The sequence below is a fragment of the Tupaia chinensis genome, unplaced genomic scaffold (genome assembly GCF_000334495.1).
Source record: "Tupaia chinensis unplaced genomic scaffold, TupChi_1.0 Scaffold000017_1, whole genome shotgun sequence".
Taxonomy (NCBI): Eukaryota; Metazoa; Chordata; class Mammalia; order Scandentia; family Tupaiidae; genus Tupaia; species Tupaia belangeri.
The window spans coordinates 3,127,360-3,155,030 of record NW_006159447.1 but is presented as its reverse complement, the minus strand read 5'-3'; the positions used below and the strand labels follow the sequence as shown (position 1 = coordinate 3,155,030).

At 40.3% G+C, this 27,671-nt stretch overlaps 2 protein-coding genes across 3 annotated transcripts in view; one reads left to right on the top strand and one right to left on the bottom strand.

Moving 5' to 3' along the window:
• Window positions 1-7,482, bottom strand: part of DEPTOR (DEP domain containing MTOR interacting protein) — a 157,739-nt gene extending 150,257 nt beyond the window's left edge. The window contains exons 1-2 of the mRNA XM_006140060.3: window positions 7,400-7,482; window positions 1,769-1,901 (exon numbers count right to left, since the gene is read on the bottom strand). The gene's annotated coding sequence lies outside the window, so the exon portion shown is untranslated. The remainder of the gene's footprint in view (window positions 1-1,768; window positions 1,902-7,399) is intronic.
• DSCC1 (DNA replication and sister chromatid cohesion 1) lies at window positions 1-27,276 on the top strand. 2 transcript variants are annotated; one of them, XM_006140059.3, is made up of 10 exons: window positions 1-377; window positions 8,461-8,691; window positions 10,925-11,093; window positions 14,253-14,387; window positions 18,276-18,366; window positions 20,381-20,519; window positions 20,969-21,021; window positions 21,519-21,673; window positions 23,290-23,438; window positions 26,925-27,276. In XM_006140059.3, exons 2-10 carry the CDS (start codon window positions 8,510-8,512, stop codon window positions 27,031-27,033), a joined length of 1,182 nt encoding a protein of 393 aa, XP_006140121.1. In that variant the 5' UTR covers window positions 1-377; window positions 8,461-8,509; the 3' UTR covers window positions 27,034-27,276. The 2 variants fall into 2 exon arrangements, with proteins under 2 accessions (XP_006140121.1, XP_027625878.1); XM_027770077.1 differs by lacking the exon at window positions 1-377 and having other exon boundaries at window positions 8,244-8,691.
• Window positions 27,277-27,671: the final 395 nt, after the last annotated feature.

Sequence of the window (27,671 nt, the reverse complement as noted above, 5' to 3'; positions counted from 1 at the left end):
AATGTAAATAAATAAATGAATCTCTTTTTTTAACCAGGAACTATAGAGATATTGTGTGGCTTAAAGGAAATAACGATATGTAAGGTTTCCATTATATAAAGTTTCTAAGATCCACTTCTACAATATTTTTAAGTTTATGATGAAAAACATACCCTAATATAAGGGGGGGAAGTACCTGATACTATTACTCCAGTGAGAGACCATAATTTGCTTTTCTTGCTTGATGAGAAAGTGTGTATGTGTGAGTATGTAAATGTGAATGAGAAATGGGAACTGGCTTGCTGTAATCGTTTTAACCTTTCTTTTGACATATGAGGCACCATACTCCATTGAGTAAGAAGATACTAGTTCTCCTAATCCAGAAAAAGATTGGTAAGGTAAGTCTAGAATACATATTATTAGCATTGCCTGCGACCTTAGCCCTGAAGCAGCTGATCCCAGAATAAACTGAACTGCAGATAGCAATAGAAGACCAAATAGCACTGATATGGCAATCAATCCAGCACGAAGATTTTTAGAAGGGCAGAGAATTCTCACCGACTGGTTCCATTTGGACATGGTCATTATCTTCTCAGAATTTTCTGTACTCTTTACCAGTAACCCACGGGGTTATTGGTAGTATTAAATAAAATATAACGAATACACTTGTAACAGATGGACACCATTAAATGTGAGCCTTCTCTGAGCAACCCTCACTTGTCTCTTTTATGTCTTCTGGCTGTTTGGTGCTTTGGGGCCAGTGTTTCTCAGTTTTGGTGAAGGAGGACTCGTGTGTGTGTGTGTGTGTGTGTGTGTGTGTGTGTGTGTGTTCAACCCACTGGATCCTAATAAGTTAGTGAAATGTGGTAAAATTGGAATAAAAATACATATAAAATAGAAAGCCCACATTTTTATTGTTGGGTCTGTAGACTGAAAATTACTATATCTAATGGCTATAAACATTTCAAATTTAATTTTCTTGTGTTTGTATGCCCCAATGTTTCTTGTCATGGGAAATAGCCACCAGTCAGGGGACCACACTGTGTAGTACTGCTGCCCCCTACTGGTTACTTTTGTAGTATACTGATTGTGGGTCTCCGGCAGGAAAAGTGCCACCACCAGGAGGGTTTGTTGGCTTCCTGCTCTGATTTCATCTACATTGCCACAGTCATCAGTTACAATCATATTACAGCTTGGCATAGGCTAATAATTACCTATGTTGGCACAATTTGAAACAAGTTCTCCCTATTTCTTGACTGCATATCTTCCCTGTCCACCTAGGCTGTAATTAAGCATGGCTCCTTGTCATCATTCTCCTTCTCCCTTTTGAGATAGGAGTTAGACTCCACTTACAGGTAGATAGAGTGGGGGCCCCAAAGGAAGTTGCTGTTTTTCTTTTTAATGAAATTTCTGTGATTTTCCTCTATGGTCTGATTAATGTGGAGCATACACCCCTTTTATGTGTCTCTAAAGAATGTATGACTCTTGCCAATAAAGTAGAAGATAGGGAGATTGAGCGCACAGACAGGGTAAATGCCCAAGATGGAGTCCCGGTGGCTAAGTTTTCATAGGGAAAAGCTGGCTGTGCTGGAACTCAAAGCAACTTACCTAAGAGAAACAGTTTCTATTTAGCAACCAAATTCTACTAAGGAGTACAAATGGCCATGGTCTGCTGACCACAGGAAGAACAGAATAACTCACTCAGACTACCATGTAACCATTTTCTAAGGTCCCTTTCCTCATCAAAAAGCCAGACCATTGCTCTAACTGCTAGATAAAAACCCCTCACCTCTAGCTCCTTTTCCGGAACCCAATCAGGACCTTTCTCTGCTTGGGAGCTCTGTTTCTTCTTCTTCTCCTCCTCCTCCTCCTCTTCTTTCTCTTCCGTTCCCTTCTCCATTTTGTGCCATAGCGTACATGAACTTGCCAGAGAGACAGAGACACAGAGAGGGAAAATGAGAAATCACCCCCAGAAGGGTTGGCCACTCCACAATACCTTCTCCTCCATTCTTCTCTCAAGATCTGGGGCATGCACGCACATACACACAACATGATTTTCATCTGCTGGGTCCAGGACTCGAAAAATGGTCAGCCAGGTGGGAGTCCAGTGCCTTAGCCACCATATTATCTGCTAGCCCTCTTCCCTCTCTTAATAAAAATTCTGCCTTGGTATCTCCTCTCTGTGTTTGCATCTCTAATTTTCCCTGAGCTTTGGACAAGAACTACCTGCATCACTTGGTGGGGCTCAGTCAAGTTCTAGGTATAGAAATGGACTTAAAGAGTTGTTCAGGGCTGAGGCTGGCAGGTGGCATGGTGATTGAGGATACTGGACTCCCACATGGCCAAATGTGGTTTGGGTCCCAAACCTGGTAGCTTGCTTTCTCACTTTCTCTATCACTCTGTCCCTCTCTGGTCAAATTAAAATGAATAAGTAAATAAATAAAGTTAAATAAAGTAATTATTTTAAAAAAATAAAAAAAAAGTTGTTCAGGGCCAGTGGGTGGTGCAACAGTAACCCAGAACTTTGTGATGCAGTACCCTTGTACAAAGGTCCCAGATTCATGTCCAGGGGCCTCCCTGTGCACACTGAGAGGGTGTTCATATTCCCGATATCTAAAACAACTAGGGCTGGATGAATCATAACATGGGGGCTTTGTCCTGTGGGAAGTGTCTATCCCTTTTTAAACATATTTGTTTGTTTGTTTATTTATTTATTTAGGGCATGTGCACTTGCCAGAGAAACAGAGAGACAGAAAGTGATAAATCAGCCCCTGAGGGAATGGTCACAGCAGAATCCCTTCTCCTCCATTCTTCTTGACATCTGGGCACGGATGCACACTCACCCGGCAGGAGTTTTAAGCCACAGGGTCCAGAACTTGAACTGTGGTCAACAATGTGGGAGTCCAGCAATGTAATCATTATGTCATCTGCTGGTCCCTATTTTTAAATTTTTAATTAAAAATTAATGTATTTCTTCCATAAGCTAGAGAAGCAGAGAGAGAAAGGTACCCCCCAGAGGGTCTTGATGCTGCAGTCTACTCAGTTTCAGCTAACCTTGGGTTGTAAGCATTCATATGTCTGACATGTTCAGAGTGCTCTCTTGATGTGAACCCAGAACTTTAACATGTGGGCCAACCCTGCAGAGTGCTGCCTTACTGTCATGCCACTGCCTGGCCTAAGTTTCTCTCTCTCTCCCCCTCTCCTCTTCTCCCTTTCTTTTTGTCTCTCTCTCTCTGTCTCATGGAGAAAATAACTTGAAAAGGCCAATGAAAAGCATGGTTTTTCAGTGCCTCAGGGCATTAAAATCCTATTCATGAAGTTATCAAAAATCTCTACTTTTATTGATAACAACAGTTGACCTAGAAAATCAGTTTTGATACAAATATGTGTGCTCACTGGAAGTGTTGCTTGATAACAAGACAAGAAGAGTTCTCCTCTTAGCAGAGGCTTTGAGAGCACAAGGAGGCTCAAAACTTAGCAGGTTGTCAACAACAAAAAGGCATAATGTTTAAAGCAAGGCAAATACTAAGCAATATTACAAATGCAACGGCTGGAGGTAATGTTGTCTATATTTTACTTAATAAGCCCTTACATGGCACTTACTATGTGCCAGATACTATTCCAAGAGTGTGTGAATTCGTTTAATCATAACATTTCTCTGAGGAAGTGTGCTAATTCTTTAGTATCTATTTGATCTCCAGTGCCTAGATCCTTTCCCAGCTCTGCTCCATTTCACAAGGGGCCTGACCCTATGGGTTGCATTTCCCGTGCTCCATTTAGATTTGGTCAATGTGGCTTCCAGTTAGATTCGGCCAATGGGAGGCATAAGCGAGAGAGAGAAAAGTAGTTAGTGTAAAGGAGAAACCAGGGTAATTCTCCTTTATACATCTCCCTCTGGCTTTAGGTCCTCCTAAACTGGCCCATTACAGTTCTCAGGGAGACCACGGTCCCTTGGGATCAAGAACCTGGCCTCTCCCCCTTGTCTTTCTGACTTAGGGATGGTAGAGGTTTCCTACTCTGGCTGTCTCACCATTCCTTTTATTTTTCATATCTTCCATCACCCATAAAAACAATTCCTTGTAATAAATTACTTTTTTGAATTTTTGAGAGATTTTTGCTATAGGGCAAGTGCACTCACCAAAGAGACAGAGATAGACAAAGAGACAGCAAGAAATCCCTCCCAGGGGGTATGGCCATGCTGTAATCCCTTCTCCTTCATTCTCCTCTTGAGATCTTGGACACACATGCCAGGTGTGAGTTTCAAGCCATTGGGTCTGAGGACTCGAACTGCAGTAACTACATGGGAGTCCAGTGACCTAACTGTTATGCCATCTGCCAGTTCCAATTTCTTTTTGTTAAAAGGCATAGATTGTGTTGTTTTTCTGTTTAGACCCTGAATGATTATCATCATTTCTACTTCAATGAAAAAGAAACCAGGGACCAGCTGATAGCGCAGCAATAAAATTGGACACTGCAAGGCAGACTCATGTGCAAAAGGTCTTGAGTTCCCATCCCAGGACCACCCTGAACACAATGAGCACAGACGTATGCCCATGATCCAAGGCTGGCTGAGAGTAGGGGTTGGATCATAGCACAAGGACCCTGTTAGAGATCTGTCTCTCCATCCTTTTCTAGCAAGAAATTAGTAAATAAACTTAAAAAAAATGTTTAAAGGATGTATATTTTTAATCCCTACAGTAATTATTTATAAAGGTGGACTCCATGATAACTTGCTGCTCAAGCAAAGCTGAGCCCATATGGCAGATCATAGGTTCAGTTGCCCAGTTGACCCAGACATGTCCATGATCCCAGGTAGCCAGAAAGGCTGTGTAATCATGGTATGAGACCCTTTTTGAGGGTTCTTCTATTTCTCTATGTCTCATGAAATAAATAAGACTTTAAAAATATATAACTAAAGGGACAACCAGGTGGTGTGGTTAAGGTGACTGGATCCCATATGGCTAACTGCACAGTTCAAGTCCTGGACCCAGCGGCTTGAAAAACTCTGGCACATGTACATGTCTGTTCAAAATCCCAAGAGGTGAGTGGAGAAGAAGGGACTATGGCATGGCTATCCCCCTTGGGGAGCAATTTCTCACTTTCCCTCTCTCAGTCTCTCTCTGGTGGGCACTCCAGATGGCAAAAGACATATATACGTGACATATATATATATACATATACACACCCACACATATATATATATAAAACTTAAAAAATGCAAAGAAAATGGCTTAAAAAGCAATATATTATAATAAAATTCCAAAAAATAAAGTATAGTGAAATTCTGAAAAATCCACAAGTGGGCAAAAGAGAGAAAGAAGAACCAAAAAAGAAAAGAAAAAAAAAAGGAAGAAGAAATAAAATGGTATTTTCACAAGAAAAGACTCAATAAAAAAGATTCAATAAACTTAAAATGATTCATATTATATAGAGGGTATGTGCAATACCACAATGGCATTGAATTTAATTAAATCATAATGGCATTAAATTAATACTATCATAAAATTTAAAATCACAGATATTTGAAATCCAATCCCTTTCTTTTTTTTTTTTTTTTGAGAGATTTTTTTCTATAGGGTACATATGTTCACCAGAGAGACAGAAATATTCCTTTGGTTTATTTTTTGAAGGCAGTGGAGAACAAAAAGGCAAAGGAGGCTGCTCTGTGAAACACTACACAATACTACCATCTAGTGGGAAAAATTCTGAGAAGCAAAACTTTATGAGTTTATCTAACAGAAGTTGTTAAGTTAAAAAAAATTTACTTCACTTGAAGCGACTCTTGCCATAAATCAGAACAGTCTTATCCGAATTGATTTTATGTAAATATAAGCTAATGCAGTTTCCAAGACTCTATTATATTTTTTCCACTACCTGCAATTCTTCTCTTTGGTGAGATATTTCTTTAAAGTCATAATGAATTCAAATTCAAGCCAAAATAAATTCATATATTAGTGAGGCTTTATCTTATCTACAGAATAGCCTTTAGTTAGGTGAAGATATTAATTATGCTTACCATCAAGATGGATGTGTGTGAGGGGGTGTTTCTAGTCTGTTTTCTTCCATTTCAATACTTCTATTTTATATTATTTATTTATTTTGTTAAAGCTCATCCATTTTTCTCTCCCAGGAGAGAAAGACAGAGAAGCAGCACCCCCACAGGGTTCTGATGCTGCAATTTACCCCTACCTCAATCAGCCCATCATGGCCAAACATGTGTTTGGTGTTCTCAGAGAAGTCTCCACATGCAGATCTAGAGCCCTCCCATGTGGGTCAGTTTCACACAGCATTGCATTTTACTACTGTACCACCATTCGGCCACTATTTGGTAGTTGTTTTCTTTTTTGTTTGTTCGTTTTTTTTTTTTTTTTTCTTTGTTTTTGCTAGGTGTAGAGGAATGCAAAAAAGAGATGGGAGTGAGTTGGGAAATGAGAAAGCACTCCCCTACAGGGCCTAGTCACACTACAATTTTTTTTCCTCTAATTCTCCACTAGGGCTAGAACTTCAACTGTGGCTAGCCATGTGGGATTTGGTTTCTTCTGAACAGCACTTAAGCACTGTGCTATGTGGCCAGCCTCCTATGTGGTAATTTTTGATGTGTGTTTTTCATGTCATTGGTTGAACATAAATACTGGTTTCTGGTTGTCTTTCTTCAGCTTAATATTTAAAAAACATTTATTAGATATTGAATGTATTAAATCCCAGGGGGTTGGGACTATTTGTTTAAAAGAGCAACTACAACAGTTCATTCCTTTCTTGATAATAAATTCTCACAGGCAGCTACCTTCATATTTAGAATTTTGTGCCACCATATTTCCTACACACTCAGGTATCTTAAAAAGGTTAGTGGTATAGCCTCTGTGGCCCACTTGGCACATCTGACTGTGAAGCTGGAAGCCACATGCCAACCATGACTGGAGTCCCCAGTCCCAGTGGTCTGAAAATTCACATCGTGTGTGCATTCCAGGGACATCCAGAATCCTGAAGGACTGGAGGACTGGAGGAAGGGGAATGCAGGGTGACAGGACAGAGTCCTGTGTAGGGTAGTTCTTTCTCTCTCTCTCTCTCTCTCATGCACTCTCACGAATAAAGAGAGAGAGAAAGTTAATAAATAAATAGGTCATACAAAACCTTTCTACCATTCTTGTAATGCCCTACTATACTATGTTCATACAGTTTTACCAGAGTTAAAAATAAATAAAACTTGGCTTCTTTCCCTTGACTTCAACCCTTTGCATTCCCCACCCACATCCCCACAACCATTCAGCCAAGGTCTGAATTGTAGATACTAAAAAGAGGGCACCATCTCTTAAAACAGAATACGCTCTGTGTGTGTGTTTGTGTGTGTGTGTGTGTGTGTGTGTGTGTGTGTGTGTGTATAGAGTTCTAAATGAATCTACAAACACCCCTGGAAATTTACCTCATGTTACAGTTATCCAAGCACGTGGTGCGTGGGGCCAACAGTTGGCGTAATGGCTATGTCGCTGGACTCCCATGTAGTCAATCGATGTTCGATTCCGGCCCAGTGGCTTAAACTCAGGCGGGGCACGAGTGTGAGCATGCCCACGATCCTGGCGAATGGAGGGAAAAGATTGTGGTGTAGCCATCCATTTCTCACTGTCTCTCTGTCTTTCTGGCGAGCCCACACGCCCTATAACAAAAAACTCTCAGGAAAAAAAAGTATGTGGTGTATCTAGATGGGCTTTTCTCTTAAACTTCTGCGTTCGGCACTATAAACCAGTAAGAGCAGGCGGCGTACACATCCTGCCCCCATGTTTGCCTGTGTTCCCAGGAGACTGCTGGGCTTTCCAGGCTCTCATCTAACATCGGCACAAACTAAGCGTTCCAGGAAAGGAGAGCTGGTTCAAGCCGTTATCTCCCAGATGTGATGGGCCCTAGGCCCAAGGAAGCGGGATGCCTGGTCAGATTCTACCATGGCTCTGGCTCCTTTGCCCCAAACCCCGCAGGATGCTTCTGCAGCCCTAACAGACGGGTAGGACTGAGACACTTCGTCGCCTCCTGGCTGCCACTAAGGGCAAGAAGGCCTCTTCCCCGTTTACAAAACGGGCCCGGGAAGGGCCCGCCAGACAGGGTTGTGGTAAAAGGGTCGTGACATTACGCAAGCAAAGGGCTTATCACAGGCCGCGCCACTGGCAGGTCAGACCGCTTGCACCACGAGGAAATGAGAGCATTGGCTGCAGATGGAGGGCGGCGGGCAGCGGAAGGGGCGGGTGAGACGCCGTGTCGCAGCTCTGCTCCCGAGATCTTCCGCCGACACTGCACCGCTGGGGCCGCGTTTCCTCCCCTCAGTCAGCGCCCTACGTGGAGACCCGCAGCCGCGATAGCGCGCGGAGGAGCTTTTGGACCTTCCTGGGCCCGCGCCCACGGCAAGCTCCGCCCCGGAAACACACACCCCCCTCCCGCCGCCTTGGCGCGCTTTTGAAATTGAGCGTGCGTTTCTCAAGTCCTTGTCGCTTGCAGAGCTTTGTTTTTGCCCGGCCTACCCGCGAATCGTCGACCCGGCGCGGCGATGACGAGGACTCGGGAAGAGGTGGACGCGACCCTGCAGATCGCCAAACTGGACGCGGCCGAGCTGCTGCCCGCGGTGCACTGCTTGAGCTTCGGCCCCGGGGCCAGCAGCGCAGCCACCGGTGACTTCTGTCTGCTGGAACTGGAGCCTGCGCTGTGTCAGCAGTTGGAGGCCGGACAGAGGTGAGCGGGTAAGCGGGAGGCCCAGCACGCCAGCGCCTCTAGCCAGCCACCTTCTGATTTTCTCAGTCGATAAACGCAGGACGAGGAAACAGGGCCAGAGAGATGCATTGACTTGGGAGGGGACGGACTCACAGCAAGGTCCTGTCCTGGTCCCCAGCAGGATGCCAGCTCCTTAAGAGTCCACGCCCCTGCTAGGCCATCCACTCAGCTGAACTGAGTTGATAGGACACGCCCAGCTCCCCCTGTCCGCAGAAACGTCAAATTTTAAAGACGTTCACAGTAATGCCAGGGACTCCCCAGATTATTGTGTTATTCTCCCTTAAAATATACACGAATATCTAATACTTACAGAGCTCTTGACCGTTTTTTACATTGAGTTTCAAGCCGTGTTGCAGTCTCCGTGACTGAATGAGACCTCTCCCTCTCCCCCCCCCGCCCCCCACACTCAAGAACAAACACAGCCTTGCCTGGGTGGGTCCCCTCAGGGGGTATATTAAGCTGTTTGCAAATCGAGTTCAGTTACAAATTGGATTTAAAAAACCACACACAGAGAGTAATGGAGATATTGAAGGCCATCTTGAGTCTAGAGAAGCCTTCTAGTCCTCAACCTGTGCAGTCCCAACTCCTGCAAATTATTAGCTGCTAATCCAGCTTGATGCTCTTTTGCACTATTGTTCCAACACCTGGTTTTTGTTAGGTTATATTTTCTCTTATAGGTTCCTTTCAATTGAACCCTTTAGGCTTTCAGTTTTCTTACTTTATCCATCAGACAGTATTATAGAGTATTCAGATACTAGCCACAAATTATCTTTAAGGGAATTGAAGGAGAACTTCTCATCCTTTTCTGTTCCAGCTGAGTTGGTGAGGATTGGAGAAAAAATTCCAGGTGCCAGTACTTTCTCTTTGTCCAGTTACAGTTAATCTAGCTGGTCAGAGTAAAAGAAAAAAGGGCTAGAAATCTGTGCTTTAATTTTTTTTTTTTAGAGGACTTGGTGTAAAAATATTTCAAAATATTTCATTTCACTTGTACAATATACAAGTGAATCTTAAGGAGTGTGTCTTTGGGCCTAATAAACATTAATTTATACTTTTTAATTATTTTTTTTAAGAGAGGTTTTTGCTAGAGATTATGTGTGCTCACTGGAGAGACAGAAACAGAAAGTGAGAAATCACCCCCCCAGGGGAATTGGCTACACTGTAATCCCTTCTCCATTCTCAGGATTTAGGGTATGCACACATTCACATATTCCTGGTATGGGTTTCAAGCTACCAGATACAGAACTCAAATTTTGGTTGGCCATGTGGGAGTTTAGCAATGTAACCATTATGCCATCTGCTGGTCTCAGACTGTTTTCATTCTTAAATGAAGGCTTAGTTTGAAAAAATAATCTTCTATATCAGTTTTATTCTTTATTTAAAAGAAGCAAGTTGTGTACAGGAAGGTGAAATATTTTCTAAACAGAAGAAACTGCTAGAACCAATTCCCTTCTTGTCTTCTCCATCGTCTTTGTCTTTAGTCTTTCCTTTTCCTCCCCTCCATCTTTTTTCTCTTTGTTTTCTTTCAGCTGTGATTAAACGTAGTCTTTTTAGTCCAGTTGTAATATATCCTTGACATATTTTTCACTCAGTGTTGCAGCCTTCTTTTCATAAGGTCCCAATTTCTTTGCAGCAGAGCTGATGGTTAGGCCAGGGTGTGCCCCTTTGATGGTAAATGGATAGTCCAAACAGAATAAGGACGATGCTTGGCTGGTTACCAGGAGAGCAGCCTGGTTATCCTCTGTCATATTGTTTGGAGTTGTGGAGTCCTCAGCTCCATCCCAGACCTGCTGAATCCCAGTCTGCTTTTGGCAAGATTCCCTAAGATGATTATGCTTAAGTTTGAAAAGTATTGGTTTAACATGTTTTAGCAAATGGTGACCTATTGACTAAAACTTCTAGATGCTCTGTTTTGTACTTCTCCCAGCAATTTTCACAAAGATGCATGGAGTGACATTTGGCTTCTTGGTCTCTGCACATGTTTGGTTATTTTTCCTTAGTGTGTCACTGAGTGCATGTCCCACTCTCACCTGGCCTACTTCTTGCCCTCTTCAAGCCATCATTGTTCACTGTGGCACAGCCTCAAGACCTCATTTTAAATTCTATAAGCCTCGAAGATTTTGAGACTGTTTATAAGGAAGATGTTCACTGGAGTCTCAGTAAAACCATATTTTTTTTCCTCTCCATTTTCCCACAGTCTTGTGATTCGTGGTGATAAAGATGAACAAGCTGTGCTGTGCAGTAAAGACAAAACATATGACCTGAAAATAGCAGATACTTCGAATATGTTGCTTTTCATTCCTGGTTGTAAAACTCCTGAGCAGCTGAAGATGGAAGAACCACACTGTAACATTATTCACACTGAGGTACTCTTTTTTGTCCCCGGATTTATATATGTCTGAGAATGACAGACTAATTTTATCATTAGTTAAAACTTGAGGTAAATGTATTACAATGTATAACTATTGGGGAATTTATGAAGTTCTTTAGTGAAATTTGAAGTTTCTCAAACTTCAAATTTGTATTTATAATGGTGTGAACTTGTCTTTAGTTTCCCAGGTTGATTTTTCAAAGTTTACTTTATTTATTCAATGAGCAAGAGAGAGAGAGTTTAGCAAGCACCCTCAATGGGGTCTCCATGATGTGATCCACCCTGAGCCTCGTCCAGCCCTGGATCATAGTATGCACGTACTCAGCATACTCAGGAAGGTATCTGGAAGTGAACCCAGAACCTTGTCATGTGGATCAGCCTTTCAGAACATCACATTTTACCACTGTAGTACCATCTGACCCCCTAATTTGATTTTTAAGTCTCAAACAAGTTGACCTTTTTCTGTAACATGGAAGATTTCCTGTCAGGTGACCCTAAAAGTCTGACTTATTTTAGTAAATTTTGCTGAGGATATGTTTTGAAAGGAGACTCTTTCCAACTGTAAGTAATCACTTGGTGATATTTATGAGGCTGGAGCTTCAAAAGATTGGAGCTTTTGAAGAAAGTAAACTAATTTTCTTAGCATTTTTTTTTTTTTTTTGGAGAGATTTTGCTATAGGGTGCGTGCGCTCGCCAGACAGACAGGGAGAGACATAGAGACAGAAAGCAAGAAATCAGCCCCCAGGGGGGATGGTCACGGCGCAATCCCTTCTCCATTCTCCTCTCGGGATCTTGGGCACGCATGCACATGCGCCCAGCGTGAGTTTTAAGCCACCGGGTATGGGATGCAACCGTGGTCGACTATGTACATGGGAGTCCAGCGACATAGCCATTACGCTAACTACTGGTTCCTGTAATTTTCTTAGCTTTGAAGTTGGTTTTGTTCATTAAATATCTGTAACTAAGTCTAACATATTTTTAATTATTTCAGAGACTCCTGATGCAATTACCAAGCAAAAAAGTCTTCATTCTGTCTAGGTTGTTACATATATAACAAAGTACAGCCCTTCATTCTTTCAGGAAGACTTAAGGCAAACCTTTTTTTTTTTAAACAGAATGGATGCACACAAGCGATATTCGCTGGTGTGCAGCCTCCCACAGGAGAGGAAAGAAAAGAAATATTGGGAATCTTCAGTGAGTTCTGTGATTTTATCAGAACAGAAGAGCTTCTAGTAAAACCATATTTTTTGTAGAGTTATAAGTTTTTATTGTAATTAACTAGAAATATAGCAGCTCATCCTTAATGGAGAATAATGTTATTTTTCTTTTTAAAAATTTATTTATTTATTTGCTATAGGGCATGTGTGCTCACTAGAGAGAGAGACAGAGAAAGAGAGGGAAAGTGAGGAGGCAAGCCAGCTGGTCCAGGAGTCAAACATGTCAGCCATGTGGGAATCCAGTGCCTTAATCGCCATACCATCTGCTGGCCCTAATAATGTTATTTTTCATCTCTTACTTGTTTTGTAGGTATTTTTGTGAGGGCATAATAACATCTAGGAATACCTGTGATTTGATGTTATGAGGATTCTTTTTATTGAGGTTGGGTAAAAGTTAACAAGTATCTGCTAACTCTAAATTAGTGGTTGTACTTCAGATACCTGAAGGGCTAGGTGAAAATGCACATGAGCAAAGTGGGATGGGTTAATAAATGGTAGTGGACATCCAGAAGTAATAGGGATTACAAATTGAAGAGCACAAGCTCCATGTAGGTAGGTAGCCAGTATTCAGTTGCTTTATGGGAAAGCATCCCCCAGTATTTGACAGATTTTCCAATTTCTTGATTTTTCTTTTTCCAAATAAAGTTTGAAATTTAGATTTTTGGGGGCACACTTTACTAATTTTTAAATGTTGGCAAGTAGTTTAAACACTATGCCAAACCTTATTTCTCTCCCTCCCCACCCCAACACACAAAAGCATACACCAGCATCTGCATCAGACACACCCAGAAGGCTGCCACTTTGTGAACTAGATATAAATCAGTTCTGGGCCAGCTCTAGGGTCTAGTGGTTAAGGGAGCCAGATCCCACATGGCCAACCATGGTTTAAATCCCAGCCCCAGCAGGTTGAAAACCTTGCTAGGCTCATGTGTATATACATGCCCCAAATCCCTACAGGATAAAGAAACGTAGAAGGGATTGCAGTGTGACACACCTTCTTGGGGGGTTATTTCTCCCTCTCTTTTTTTTCTCTCGGGTGAGGATATATATCCTCTGGCAATTTTGTTTTGTTTGTTTTTTAAAGGAAGTTTGGTTTGGTCTTTAAGCTTTTCTTTTGAAGGCCTTAATATTAAGCAGAATCTCCTTTATGCTCTGGGCCTTGTATTATCAATCAACCTTTATCCTAATTTGAGAGTAGAGTATCCACTGTCCTTTCATTAGGCATCCTAGAGATAACCCAATTTAGCCTTTTTTTCTTCTTTCACAAATACTTATTGATCACCTGATAAGTGCCAGGCACTGGGGAAGTCCTACAAATACAGACAGGGATAATAGGTATTCATGCATCATCTAGCCTCTGTCAACTAAGTTTCTTCAGTGATAGGCCTCTTTCTGTGTTACAAGTCCAACAATGAAACTAACTACAATTCTAAATAGTAGAATATTCTTGCATTGAACTGAAGTCTCACTGCCTTTACTTCTGCTTAATTATGGCATCATGAGCAACACAGAATAAGGGCACTCCACTTCAACATCATTATTTGAAGACTATAATAATAACTCTTAATTTTTTGTTTTTCAGCTTTCATATATTCATTTTCAGTTGTTTCCACCAGGCTTAGAGAAATTGTTACTATCCTGGTCATTTTTTTTTTTTCCTGGGCATGCTTTAGTTTCCAGAGTACACTTGAGATGTGAAGCTCAGTTATTGGTTCTCACTGTGTTGGCATTATCTTAATTAGAGTTTGAAGGGATGTTTCCTGAAGATGTCTATTAATCTGTTTCGATGGTTGGCCAGGTATCTTCGCAGTAGAAATCGTGGTACTTGGGTTTGCTTGTCTTGGCTTTTGTTGAGGGCAAATGGATTAATTGCATTTTGCATAAAATTTTCTTTTAAGATAGTTCCAAAAAGGTTAATGATATATTATAATTTTTAGATCTTTGGTTTTTCCAATAATTACTGGGAATTAAGAAAACGTAGACCTAAATTAAAGAAGCTCAAGAAACTCTTGATGGAAAATACCTATGAAGGACCTGACAGTCAAAAAGAAAAGGATTTAAATCGCTCAAAAGTAAGACTATTATTGTCACTTCTTTGTTTAAAATTTTTTAAAAAAACCTTTAATTAATGATTACAGTCTTTTTAAAGTTTATGCTAAGAAAATTTCAAACATAACCAAAAGCAGAAGTATGATGATCCCTAAATGTTCTTCATTCATTAAAGTAATTATTACTATTCTATTAGTCTTCTTTCTTCTACCCCTCTGCCTTCTTCAACCTTTTAAAAATTATCCTAGAGTACCTTAAAGCAATCCTAGATTCATGGCACTATTTACATAGCTGAAATCCTCTCATGTTCTTAACTTAGAAATAATAATTTTTTAGAGGTAAATTAATTTTTATTTATTTAAAATACGTAATTAGGTGCTCTTGAGAGAAGACATTATAAAAATGCAAAGTATTCTTACTCCAGTGTTAAAATTAACTAATTCCTAAAAGCATGGGAAAATATTTATGAACCAAATAAAAATTTGTTTTGAAGTTTTTAATGTAATTCACAATTATAAAACTCTGCTGGTATTCTGAAAACAATAGAAATTCTCTTCTCCTTTGATTTCTTTACCTTTTGTAGAGATTTTGCTATAGAGCATGTGTGCTCACTGGAGAGAGAGAGAGAGAGACAAGACAGTGAGATGGAAAGTGAGAAAGTGAGAAGGAAAGTGAGAAGGAAAGGCCAGGGGGAATGGCCACACTGCAATCCCTTCTCCTTCTGGGATCTTGGGTACACACGCACATGCTCCTGGCATGATTTTCAAGCCACTGGGTCTGGGACTTGAATCACAGTCAGCCATGTGGGAGTCCAGTACCTTAACCACTATGCCATCTGCTGGCCCCTCCTCCCTTTGATTTCTTTGAAAAAACTTTTTTAGTAACAGCTTTATTGAGACATAATTTATATACTAAACAATTTACCCATTTTAGACTGCATGACTCAGTGGTTTTATAATATTACATTCACAGAGTTGTGTACCATCACCATGGTCAAGTTTAGAACATTTTTATCACTCCAAAAAGCAGCCCTTACCTTCTAATCTCACTTCTCTTTCTTGCTCTCCTCTTCAGCCTTAAGCAACCACTAATTCACTTTCTGTTCTTTTGCAGACTTGTCTGTTCTGGGCATTTCATATAAATGGACTCATTTAGTATGTGGCCTTTTTTGAGTGGCTTCTTTCACTTTGTATAATCTTATGGTTCATCTGTGTTGAAGCATATTATCTGAATTGATTCCTTTTTCTGCTGCATAATGTTGTATTTTATGGGTATATCACATTTTATTCATTTATTCATTGGATGATGGACATTTGAATAGTTTCTACTTTTAGATTACTGTGAATAATGCTGTTGTGATCATTTATGCACACGTCTTTACGTGGATCTATGTTTTCATTTCCCATGGGTGTACACTCAGGGAAATGAAATTGATGGATCCTCTGGTGACTATATAGCCTTTTGAGGAACTGCCATACTGTTGTACAGAGTGCCTGTACCTTTTCTGTTCCCTACCAGTTGTGTATATGAGGGTTTTAATTTCTTCATATCCTCACTTGTTATTTTTTTTTTGTCATCCATTCTACTGGCTTTGAATGCTGTGTCATTGTGGTTTTGAAATACTTTTCTCTAATGACCTTGAGCATCTTTCCTTGGGTGTATTATTGGATTGTCATTAAAGCCATGATGCTTTTTTGCATAGAAAAACAGAAAAATATGTCCTAACTTTTCTGATGACCCAATTTTTTTTTTTTTTGAGAGGTTTTCGCTATAGGGCGCGTGCGCTTGCCAGACAGACAGAGAGAGACATAGAGACAGAAAGCGAGAAATCACCCCCCAGGGGGGATGGTCACGCCACAATCCTTTCTACTCCATTCTCCTCCTGGGATCTTGGGCACGCACGCACACGTGCCCGGCGGTTCCCGATGACCCAATATTTGTATATCGTTGGAGAATATCTATTCAGTTTCTTTGACTGATTTTTAATTGAATTATTTGTCTTTTCAATACTGAATTATAGGAGACTTCTTTATATAGTCTAGATACAAGGCCCTTATCAGATATCTAATATGTAAATATTTTTTCCTATTTTGTAAAAGTTTTATCATTATTTTATTATTTTTCTTTTTTTGGAGAGGTTTTTGCTACAGGAGACGTGTGCTAGCCAGAAAGATAGTAACAGACAGAAAGCGGGGGGAAGGCTGTGTTGCAATCCCTTCTCCTCCAGTCTCTTGGAATCTTGGGAATGCATACACATGTGCCCAGCATGAGTTTAAGCCACCGGGTCCAGGACTCAAACCATGGTCGACTACATGGGAGTCCATTGACATAGATAGCCATTATGCCAACTGCTGGTCCCTATCATTATTATTTTTAAAATTTGTGATAGGGCATTTGTGCTCACCAGAGACAGACGGAGACAGAGAGAGAGAGAGAAAGTGAGAAAACAAACTGCCCTGTCTGAGACTTGAACCGAGTTGACTATGTTGGAGTCCAGCACCTTAACCACCATGCTACCTGCTGGCCCCTGTTTTCTCCTATTTTGTGGCTTATCATTTTACTTCTTCATATTGTTTATAGTAGTAAAATACACATGAGATTTAGCATCTTAATCATTTTTAAGTACACAGATCAGTAGCAGTTAGTACATTTATATAGGTTTACAACCATCAGACCCATCCATCTTTAGAACTTACTCAGTTTCCCAAACTGAAACTCTGTATCCATTAAACAATAATTTTCCAATTACTCTCTCTCTCCAGTCTCTGGCAACCACTATTCTACTTTCTTTCTCCATGAACTTGATTACTCAAAATACCTCATACAAGTTAAATTATAAATATTTGTCCTTTTGTGTCAATAGTATTTCCAAGTAACAAAGTTTATTATTATGATGAAATCTTACAGTTAATCTAATTTTCTCTTATTGGTTGTGTTTTGCATGTCATATTCAAAAAAAAAAAATCACCAAAAACAATGTCATAAAGATTTACCTGTTTTTTTTGTTTGTTTGTTTTTTTAATTTTTTGCCAGAGGGCATGTGCTCACCAGAGAAAGAGAGGGAACCTGAGAAAGCCTGGGGAATGGTTACGCCACAATCCTTTTCCCTTGTTTCTTCCTCCTTTTGGGACTTTAGGCATGCATGCACACATACCTGGCATATTTCTCAAGCCATGGGTCTTGAACTTGAACTGTGCAATAGGCCTTGAAAGATCCAGCTCCCTTAACCATGATCCCATGGGCTGACCCCCTCTTCCTTTTTTTACCTCCAGAGGACCATTATGTGTGAGAGAGCACCCCCAATAGGAGGTCTGATCATACCATAGTCCTTTTCCTCCAATTCTTCATTCCATCAGGATCCTGTGTGCATATGTGCCTGATAGGTTTTTCAGGTCATTGTGGTTAGGATTCTAGCGCTGGTCAGTCACGTGGGCAGTGCTTAACTACTGCTTTAGAGGTCTGGTACTTTTTTCATTTAAGATGTCCATTGATTTAAGGTAGTAATCATTATATATTAAAAAAGAAATTAAACTAGTGTATAAACATTGCCTTAATCTTTTGTATTTATTCCTCAAAATTCCACAAGAAATTTTTTTGAGAGATTTATTTTATTTTTTTTTTTGCTATAGGGCACGTGCGCCTGCCAGACAGACAGAGACATAGAGACAGAAAGCGAGAAATCGCCCCCCAGGGGGGATGGTCACGCCACAATCCTCCTCCATTCTCCACTCGGGATCTTAGGCATGCAAGCACACGCGCCCAGTGTGAGTTTTAAGCCACTTGGTCCGGGATGCGAACCGCAGTCGACTACGTGGGAGTCCAGCAACATAGCCATTATGCTAACTGCTGGTTCCCAAGAAATTTTTCAAAATGTTCTTCAAAGGCCTTAAAATATTTTTTTCTCGTTTCAGTATACGACTGCAGATTTGCTTGATCAAATTCAGGCAAGTGAGGAAGAAATAATGACCCAGTTACAAGTTATAAATGCTTGTGAGATTGAAGGTAATGTTACTTATTATTAACAATAATAGAATCATGCATCATATGAGAGAGAAGTTTTTAGACATTTTCACCTTATTGCATACTGTTTACATAATCCTTTGAGCTCAAAGATGATGATACTTGTTTTTCTGGGTGTGAGATAGACACTACGTGTGATCATCTTTACATGAAGATGTCAACCTACCATTATCTTTTTTTCAGTTTATCTGTTTCTTCCATGAGCAAGAGAGACAGACAGTGAGAAAGAGACAGACAGAGATAGGCATTTTTACCAGAAAGACAGAGAGAGACAGAGAGATAGAAAGTAAGAATTTACCCCCCAGTGGGGATGGCCACGCCGCAATCCCTTCTCCTCCATTCTCCTCTCAGGATTTTGGGCACACACGCACACGCACCCAGCATGAGTTTAAGCCACCGGGTCTGGGACTCGAACCGTGGTCGACTACATGGTAGTTCAGCGACATAGCCATTACGCTAACTGCTGGTCCCTCAACAGGATCTTCATGCTGTAGTCTACCCTCAATCTCAGCCAGCCCAGATCATGGGCACATGTGTGCACACTGAGGTCCCAGGACACAAACCCAGGACCTTACCATGTGAGTCCAGTTGTGTTTCCACTATACTACCACTGGTCCTTGTGACCAGTAACTTTAACCATTCTTTACCAGGCTTTTTCTTTGAATTAAATGATAGTAGAAGAACCACGTTAAAGCAAGAAAGATCCTTCGATATCAGGCAGCCTAATCTTTTTTTTTTAATTTTTTTTTTATTTTTATTTTTTAATAGGTAAGGAAACTAAGGCCTAAGGAAAAGAACTAACTTGTCTAGGGCCACATGTTGAGTTGGTGAAGGGATATGGTATAGAACCCAGTCCCTGAACTTCTAGTTCATAATGAATTTAAAAACCTTACTGTGTTTCCAGAGCACTTGGAAATGGTCTATGTTAGTTATGGTGGGAGTGTACTCGATTTCTTTCTCCAGGAGTGGTGGTTGTGCCTGTCAAGTACACATTACAGAATTACTTTATGATCATCCCAGGGAAAATTATCCTTTTCCCCCCAAGAGATTTTTGCTATAGGGTGCGTGCACTTGCCAGAGAGACAGAAAGATAGGAAGCAAGAAATCCCCCCCACCACCACCAGGGGGATGGCCACATCAATCCCTTCTCCTTGATTCTCCTTTTGGGATTTTGGGCACACATGCACACGTGCCCAGCGTGTTTTAAGCTGCTGGGTCTGGGACTCAAGCTGTAGTCATCTATGTAGGAATCTAGCAATGTAACCATTATGCCATCTGCTGGTCCTGGGAAAATTATCTTGATACCCAGATTTTATTTTCCCCTCAGCCACAGAGGTTTTCATTTCCTAAATGAGCTGGACATCTTTATGTGCATGAAAACAGTTTTGCAGGCAGCTTTGATGAGAGTTAGAACCATGGCAGTGCAGTACAGAAGAGGTTACAATATAGAATACCGAACCTGAGACGCTCTCCTCACTTGTTCTAATGTAATGATTGCACCAACTGCACATTTCTGCATTTCCACTTAGACAACAAAAATGATAGTGAGAAAATTGAGTATTAGCATACTTGAAAAAAGGTCTTAATCATATGCAAATACTCTTTTCTTTTTTAAGTTTATTTTATTCACAAGAGTATGTGCATGAAAGTGATAGAGACAGGCTTCCTCGACAGGGACTCATCATCCGGTAATCTCCTTAAGGTCAACTCAGGATCCAAACCTGCAGTTGACCATGTAGCTTCCAGTACTGCAGTTCAGTATGCTACCTGCCTGACGTACCACCAAGGCTGGGCCGAGCACTTTTAAAAACTACCTGATGTCCCTTAATACAATTTTAAATGATTGCGAGAAAAGCATACAAAAGAATTGTTTAGAGGAAGCAAAGACTTTCAGTGTCTTTTGCAGTGGACTCAGTATGCTATCACTTTTTCAATCTATTAGCCAGTTAATCTGCTTAAAATGTTATTTGGTAAATGTAACTTTTGGAATTTGTAGGTTATTGGAGGATTCTTGAATTTGATTATGAGATGAAACTTTTGAATCATGTAACACAGCTTGTGGATTCCGAATCTTGGTCATTTAGTAAAGTCCCTTTGAGTATATGCCTTCAGGAACTTGGACCATTAGAACCAGAGTAAGTATTTTATTTACTTGTTCCTCCAAAATTTTTTAAAGGGGAAAATATTCTTTTTTCAGACTGAAACTAAACCTATGGAATACACTATTTCTATTTTGATATCTTACAAAAACTTAAAAAAATATATAACCAAAAGGAATTGGGGATTTCACCTGCTGGGATGAATAAATGTATTTTTTTGCCATAAAAATATAAATAAATGTTATGTTTGAGCTATTTTGTAATAGTAAATGTATGTTCACATAAAAATGTTTGGTATGGGGCCTGGCAAATCATAACTTCACAGTATATTTAGTTAATTCCTAATTTAAATAAAATATTATTTGTCAACCAAAATCAGTCTTTCGAATCTCCAGTTACATCTTAATTTCTTATAGCCATGGAGTTTAAAAAATGGTGCATAAAAACATTGATAAATCTTTAAATGACTGTTTTATTTCTTTCAGGGAAATGATAGAACACTGTCTTAAATGTTATGGAAAGAAATATGTAGATGAAGGTAAGATTTGGAAAGTTTTTTTTTTTTTTTTTTTTTTTTTTGAGAGGTTTTTGCTACAGGGCATGTGCGCTCGCCAGATAGACAGAGACAGACAGAGAGACAGAAAGCGAGAAGTCACCCCCCAGGGGTGATGGCCACATCGCAATCCCTTCTCCATTCTCCTCGGGATCTTGGGCATGTGCACACATGTGCCCGGCCTGAGTTTAAGTGACTGGGTCCGAGACTTGAACCGCAGTCAACTACATGGGGGTTTGGTGACATAGCCATTATGCTAACTGTTGGTCCCAGGAAAATATTTTAATGGGTATTCTTTTGTATGCTGAAACTGGTGTACCTTTCTGAAGTTTGCTGGTGTTAAAAATTAGAACTCAATGGGGTTGTGCGAGTGAGTTGAAATGTGTAATTTCTTTTAAGAGATTGCACTGAGGAAAAAAAAGCATTCATCCTGTATTTAATTATAAGAGGATAATATCAAACTATTTAAAATTTTTCCTTAGGTGAAGTATATTTTGAATTGAGTGCTGATAAAATATGCAGAGCAACTGCACAAATGCTACTTCAGAATGCCGTGAAATTCAATCTTGCTGAGTTTCAAGAAGTGTGGCAGCAGAGTGTTCCTGAAGGAATGGTAACGAGGCTTGATCAGCTTAAGGTAATGGTAATAGGAGTTTCTACCATAGTTCAACAGGTGCTTAAGTACTAGATGAAGTGATGTGGTGGAGCTGAGTTTGTAGTCAAATTATTTTCCTAGACACTCATTAGGAATGCATTCAGTCCTTCACTGTCTTTAAACCCAATACTTCATTGAAGAATACTTTACATATCATAAAATTCACCTTATGAAACTGAGTTTTAGTAAATTTACTATGTTATACAGCCATCTCCACAATCCACTGTGAAACATTTTCCTTAGGGGGCTTTATGATGCTACAGCAGTAAAACACTATGCTCTGCTATGAGAAGGTTCTGGGTTTGCATCTGGAGACCTCTCTGAGTATGGTGGGAGTGCTTCTGAGCTGAAGGGCTGGCTGAAGATGGGGGTGAATCACAGGATCAGGACCCTCCTGTGTGTTCTGTCTGCCTATGTGTGTCTTGCTCCTGGAATAAATAAATTTTGAAGACATAAAGGAAAAGAATACTTTGATTGCCTCAATAAGGTCCCTTGGGCCTACCTGCAGTTAATCCCTGTTCCCACCTAGTGTGTCCCATTTCATTCCATTTCTCTCCATTTCTGTCACCACGTTCCTAGTCCAACCTACCATCATCTGCCTCTACAACAGCAACATCATCCTCTAAGTTGGCCTCTTGCACTTCTGATTTTTAATTCTGCCCACTTCCAATCTGTTGTTTATGGTGCCAGTGAAATCATCTTTTTAAAAATATCCTGCTTAAATTACTGTTACGAAATCCAGAATTTGTATGTTGGCCTACAAGGCCCTTCATGATCACCATAGATGGAGAGAGATTGGTTACATTATGCAAAAGAACTTTCTAGGCTCTTAGCAATTAAATAATCCTAAAGAGTACTGGTCAAAGACATAGATCATGAGGAATGGATAGAGAAATCTTGAGGCCTTAATATCTATAAGATTTAGTGATCACTTAAGTGTGGAGTTTGAACAATGGAATCTAGGATGGTGATGCTTCTGTTTCCTTCTTTTTCTAGAATAAGGGGGCTAGAGTTCATTTAGGTGATAAAGGCAGGTTCATGTATAGGTTTGAATATAGAGTTCTGGAGCTCAGGAGATTTGAGCTAAAGATACAAATAATACAGTCACTAGCAACTACATGGTGGTTCAGGCTACAGGTTTAGATGAGGTTACCCAGGAGAGTGACAGGGACACAATTAGAGGAGTTGGGATAGAGGCCTAATGTACTACAATATCAAGGTAGGAAAATAAAGAGATGGTGATGTCAGAGATGGAAAAAAATTCAAAGAGGAAGAAATAATCAACATTAAGCATAAACAAAAAACAAATCCAGAGGGCTAGGAAGATGAATCCAAGAAAAGGGTATATTGTCATTGGCAATGACCAATGACCTTTAGGACTACTGTTGTCTTGATTATTGGGGGTGGTAGAAGCTAGATTGCAAAAGGGAAAAGAAGTCATGGCTTGAAGGAGCTCTTTTTTATGAAAAAGGTTATTGCCATTCTCTGGATAGATTAAGTTTCCCACAGCTGACATCTGGACTAGTTTAAACTAAAGGGAAGAGAATGGCTCATGTCTAAACCTAAGGTCATTACTTTACCTGTCCTTTTTCTTCTAGGGTTTAGCACTGGTGGACAGACATTCGAGACCAGAAATCATATTTCTGTTTAAAGTAGATGATTTACCTGAAGATAATCAGGAACGTTTTAATAGTTTATTCTCTCTACGAGAAAAGTGGACAGAAGAAGATATTGCTCCATATATTCAGTAAGTAACTCATTAGAGGTGGATTTTTGAGGGTTCTTTTTAAGAGTGGCACAGGGTTTTAAATCTCCTAATATTAAAATTTCATCATGTGTGTCATACTTCTCAGGTCTCTTCTCTTTACTCAGCCTGGATTCTCTGGTCAGTTCTTCTTAACTCCTCCTGTCCATACTTTACTCCTTTGTCCTATTCTTCCTCATCACATAATAATTTCCTGGCAGAAATCCAACAAAATTAAACCTAACTTTCTGCTTACTCAGTGTACACTTGAGCAGCTGAAATGTCCTGGAGAAGAAGAAACAGGGGGCTGCCAGTTTGCTTAAGAACATGAAGTGGTACTTAACACTTTTGTTTGTTTTTTAATTTGCTATAGGGTGTGTGTACTTACAGGAGAGAGACAGAGATGGGGTGGGGGGAGAGAGAAAGCACTCCTGGGAGGACGGCACGCCAAATCCCTTTTCCATTCTCCTCGGGATTTGAGGCACACACATACACTGGGCATTGTTCTCAAGCTTCTGGGATCGGGACTCTAACCATGCAGTCAGCCATGTGAGATCCATCTGCCTTAGCCTTATGCCACTTGTTTGCCCAGCACCATTTCTTCATGAAACGTGTCCACTTTTGGGACTTCCTTTATACTTTGTTCTTTTCATACCAGCAATATCCCAGTTTTCCTCTTTACTCTCAGCCCGTGGTCTTATTTCTTGAGAAAACAGAAGCAGTTAGATAAGACCTAACCTTCTTTTCCCTGCCAAGTCTGCTAACCTTCTCATGTTGTATCGCTTTTTCACTCCCTTCTGCACAATGCATGAATTATCCTTGGTCCTAAGTCCAATCTTTCTGTATTAGATCCATCCCTTCTGGCTATAAGGACTTCAATCCTCCAGTTCTCTCTCTCTTTCCCCCCCCCCTCAGTGTCTATTCCCTTGATCATCCCCATCAGTCTACAACATTCTGTAATATTGCCTATTAAAAAACATACTCTTGTTTTCCTTCACAAAATATTCCCACTAAAAGTTTTGCACACTTGGATAATGTGGTGGTTAAGGTGGCTGGATCCCACATGGCCAACTGCGGTTCAAGTTCTGGACACGGTGACCTGAAAAACACGGGCATGTGTGTGAATGCCTAAATCTCAAGATGAGCCAGAGGGACTGTGGTGTGGCCATCTCCCCTTGGGGTGTGTGTGGGGGGGTGCTTTCCCTCTCTCTCTCCAGTGAGTCCACCTGCCTTGTGGGAATTCAAAATAAATAAATAAAAAGCTTAATACAGTTACTTTCTGCTTCTTTGCCTGCCATTCTTTCCTTTGCCCAATGATGTCTCCAGTGACATCCATCTTTCTACACTCAGAGTGATCAATGGTTCTTGTTTCCTTGATCTCTTAGCACTATTCCATTCAGTGGGCTATTTCCTCCTTGAAACGTGCTGGTTTTCTCCCCCCTCTTGCAAAGCAGTTCCTTTTCTCTCATTTGTCTCACGTCTCACTGTTCCTCCCAATCTTTATATCTTGGAGTGACCCCAAACTCTATTCCTGGTCCTCTTCCCATAGTTTTCCCTTGGATCCTTCATCCAGGCCTAGGTTTAAATTTAGTAACTTCTTAACATTACCTTCATACTTACTCTTTTCCTTGAGCTCCAGATTGTTCTATTTAGTTGCCTAATTAATACTTCCACGTGGATAGTCCATAGGAATTTCAACCCTAGCACATTCATAATAGAACCGTTGATTCTCCCTTGTCTTCCTCATCTCATTTATCACCACCATCAATCTAGTTACTCAAGCAAAAAATCTCAGAGTCATCTCTTCCTTTCCTTCCCTCATCTGTTCACACTATGAGCAAATTCTGATGGATCATCTTGTACCTGCCTCTGAACCTGTCTCCCTACTTCTGTTTTTGCCTACCTTCTCCACTCCCTTTCTTATACGGTTTATTTTGGAAATTTTTCAACATTCAAAAGAGACAGTATAACATGAAAATCTCTCCATGTACCCACCACCCCACTTCAAAAATCACTGACGTATTGCCTCCGTCATTACTTAGATCACATTATGCTTTTCCATTAATAAAAAAAAAAAAACCCTAGTGACTTCTTCTAATATTTAGAATTAAATCCCAACTCCTTTCCAAGTCCTTCAAGTTCCTACACAATATAGCCCTTGCTGTGTTTGTCAGCTCATAACCTCCCTCTCCTCCCCCCCATTATGTTGCAGTCATAGTCCTCTTCTCTTTGAGGTTTAGAAATGGAAGCTAGGTTCAGAAATGGTAGAACACCTAAACAACTCATACAGATAACTAGTATTCAGATTCTCTGACTGTACACTCGTTATCACATTGCTTGCATTTCTAATTTGCTTGCTGTGTGGTGTGAAATAACATCAACTTTGAAGTTATACAGACCTGGTGGCAAATGTGACTCTGTCACTTACTACATGTCTGAGCTTCAATTTCCTTATATCTAATAGGAAGTTAAATAATAACATTTTACTCCTACTCTTTTGTAAAAGTTAAATAATATAAGTTCTGAACCTAGTTCTTTGTTTTGTTTTGTTTTGTTTTTTTAAGAGAGAATTTTGCTGTAGGGTGCACGTGCTTGCCAGAGAGAAAGAAGGTGAGACATCACCCCACCAGGGGCAATGGCCATGGCAAAATAACTTCTCCTCCATTCTTCTTGGGATTTTGGGTTCACACACTCACTGGCCTGGCCTGAGTTTTTTAAGTCACGGGGTCTTGGACTCGAACTGCAGTTGACTATGTGGGAATCCAGCAACGTAACCATTACACCATCTGCTGGTCTCTGTACTTAGTTCTTTTAACACCTTTTTTCAAGTTTATCCATTTACCTCAAGAGAGACGGAGTGAAGGGGACTAGCAGTTAGCGTAATGGCTATGTCGCTGGACTCCCATGTAGCTGACTATGGTTCAAGTCCTGGACCCAGTGGCTTAAACTCATACTGGGCATGTATTGCATGTGTGCCCAAGATCCCGAGAGGGGAATGGAGGAGAAGGGATTGCAGTGTGGCCATCCCCCATGGGGGATGATTTCTCGCTTTCTGTCTCTCTGTCTCTCTGGTGAGCGCACGTGCCCTGTAGCAAAAACCCCTCCAAAAAAAGAAAAAAAAAGAGAGAAAGAGATGGAGTGAGAGACAGACGTGCACACCCCCAATGGAGTCTTGCCATGTCTTAGTCTTCCTCTCCCAATCCCCACATCCTAGCCAGCCAAAACCAAAGGTGTGCTTAGTTTACCCAGTGTGATCAAGGATCTGAACAAGAGCCCCCTCTGTGGCCCTATCATTGTACTGCTGTACCTGAGCCACCATGGCTGGTGCTCAGTTAAGACTTGGAAGTAATCCCCATCCAATCTGTCTCACAAACATACACTCAAGTGCCTGATTAAAAGATGGGTTTAGTGGGAGAGGGATAAAATATGAGTATCATTATGTTCCCTAAAATAAACTCACGTTATTAATTTTTTTTATTGTTCCTGCAGAGATTTGTGCGGAGAGAAACAAACTATAGGTGGATTACTCACCAAATATGCTCGTTCTTCGATGCAAAATGGTGTTAAAGTTTATAATTCAAGAAGACTGATCTCTTAAAAGAACAATACAACAGTCTGTTCTCTGGGACTCAAGTGGCTTTATGTTGCTGGATACAAGAAAAAGATCCTCTCTTGTTTTTATTTTTGACTTTTGAAAACCTAGTCTTTTAAGGAATTTTTCTCCTCACCCTTAAGTATTTTGCAACCACTACTCTTACTTTTTTAATGTAATAAGATATTTTCTATTTATTTCAATTACACTTGTACTATGTACACACCATTAATAAGGATGAAAAATTATCTCCTACATATAGTGTATCTTTGAGGTCTATGTGGTCTTATTTATAGAAAAAGTTCTTCCTTTTTATATTTAAAATTCCATTTCTTTAATTAGGATTTGATATTTTTATCATTAATACATATAAAATTTTGTCAGAGAACTAAATAGTAATAGTTTATAGAAGAGAATTATTAATTTACTCAAATGTCATTTAAGTGAATTCCCCTCCACTTCCAACTTCTACCAAAAAATAAGTCACTAGGTGCTATCATTTACTTATATTAGTTGTTCACATTGATGCAGTTGGCTTGATAAATTGCTCTTCTGTTTGCCTGGCTGATACAGATAGCACTTGAGACAAAAACGGTTAGATTCCCTCCAGCCTACCTGAAGAATACTAATAGAGCAGTTTATAA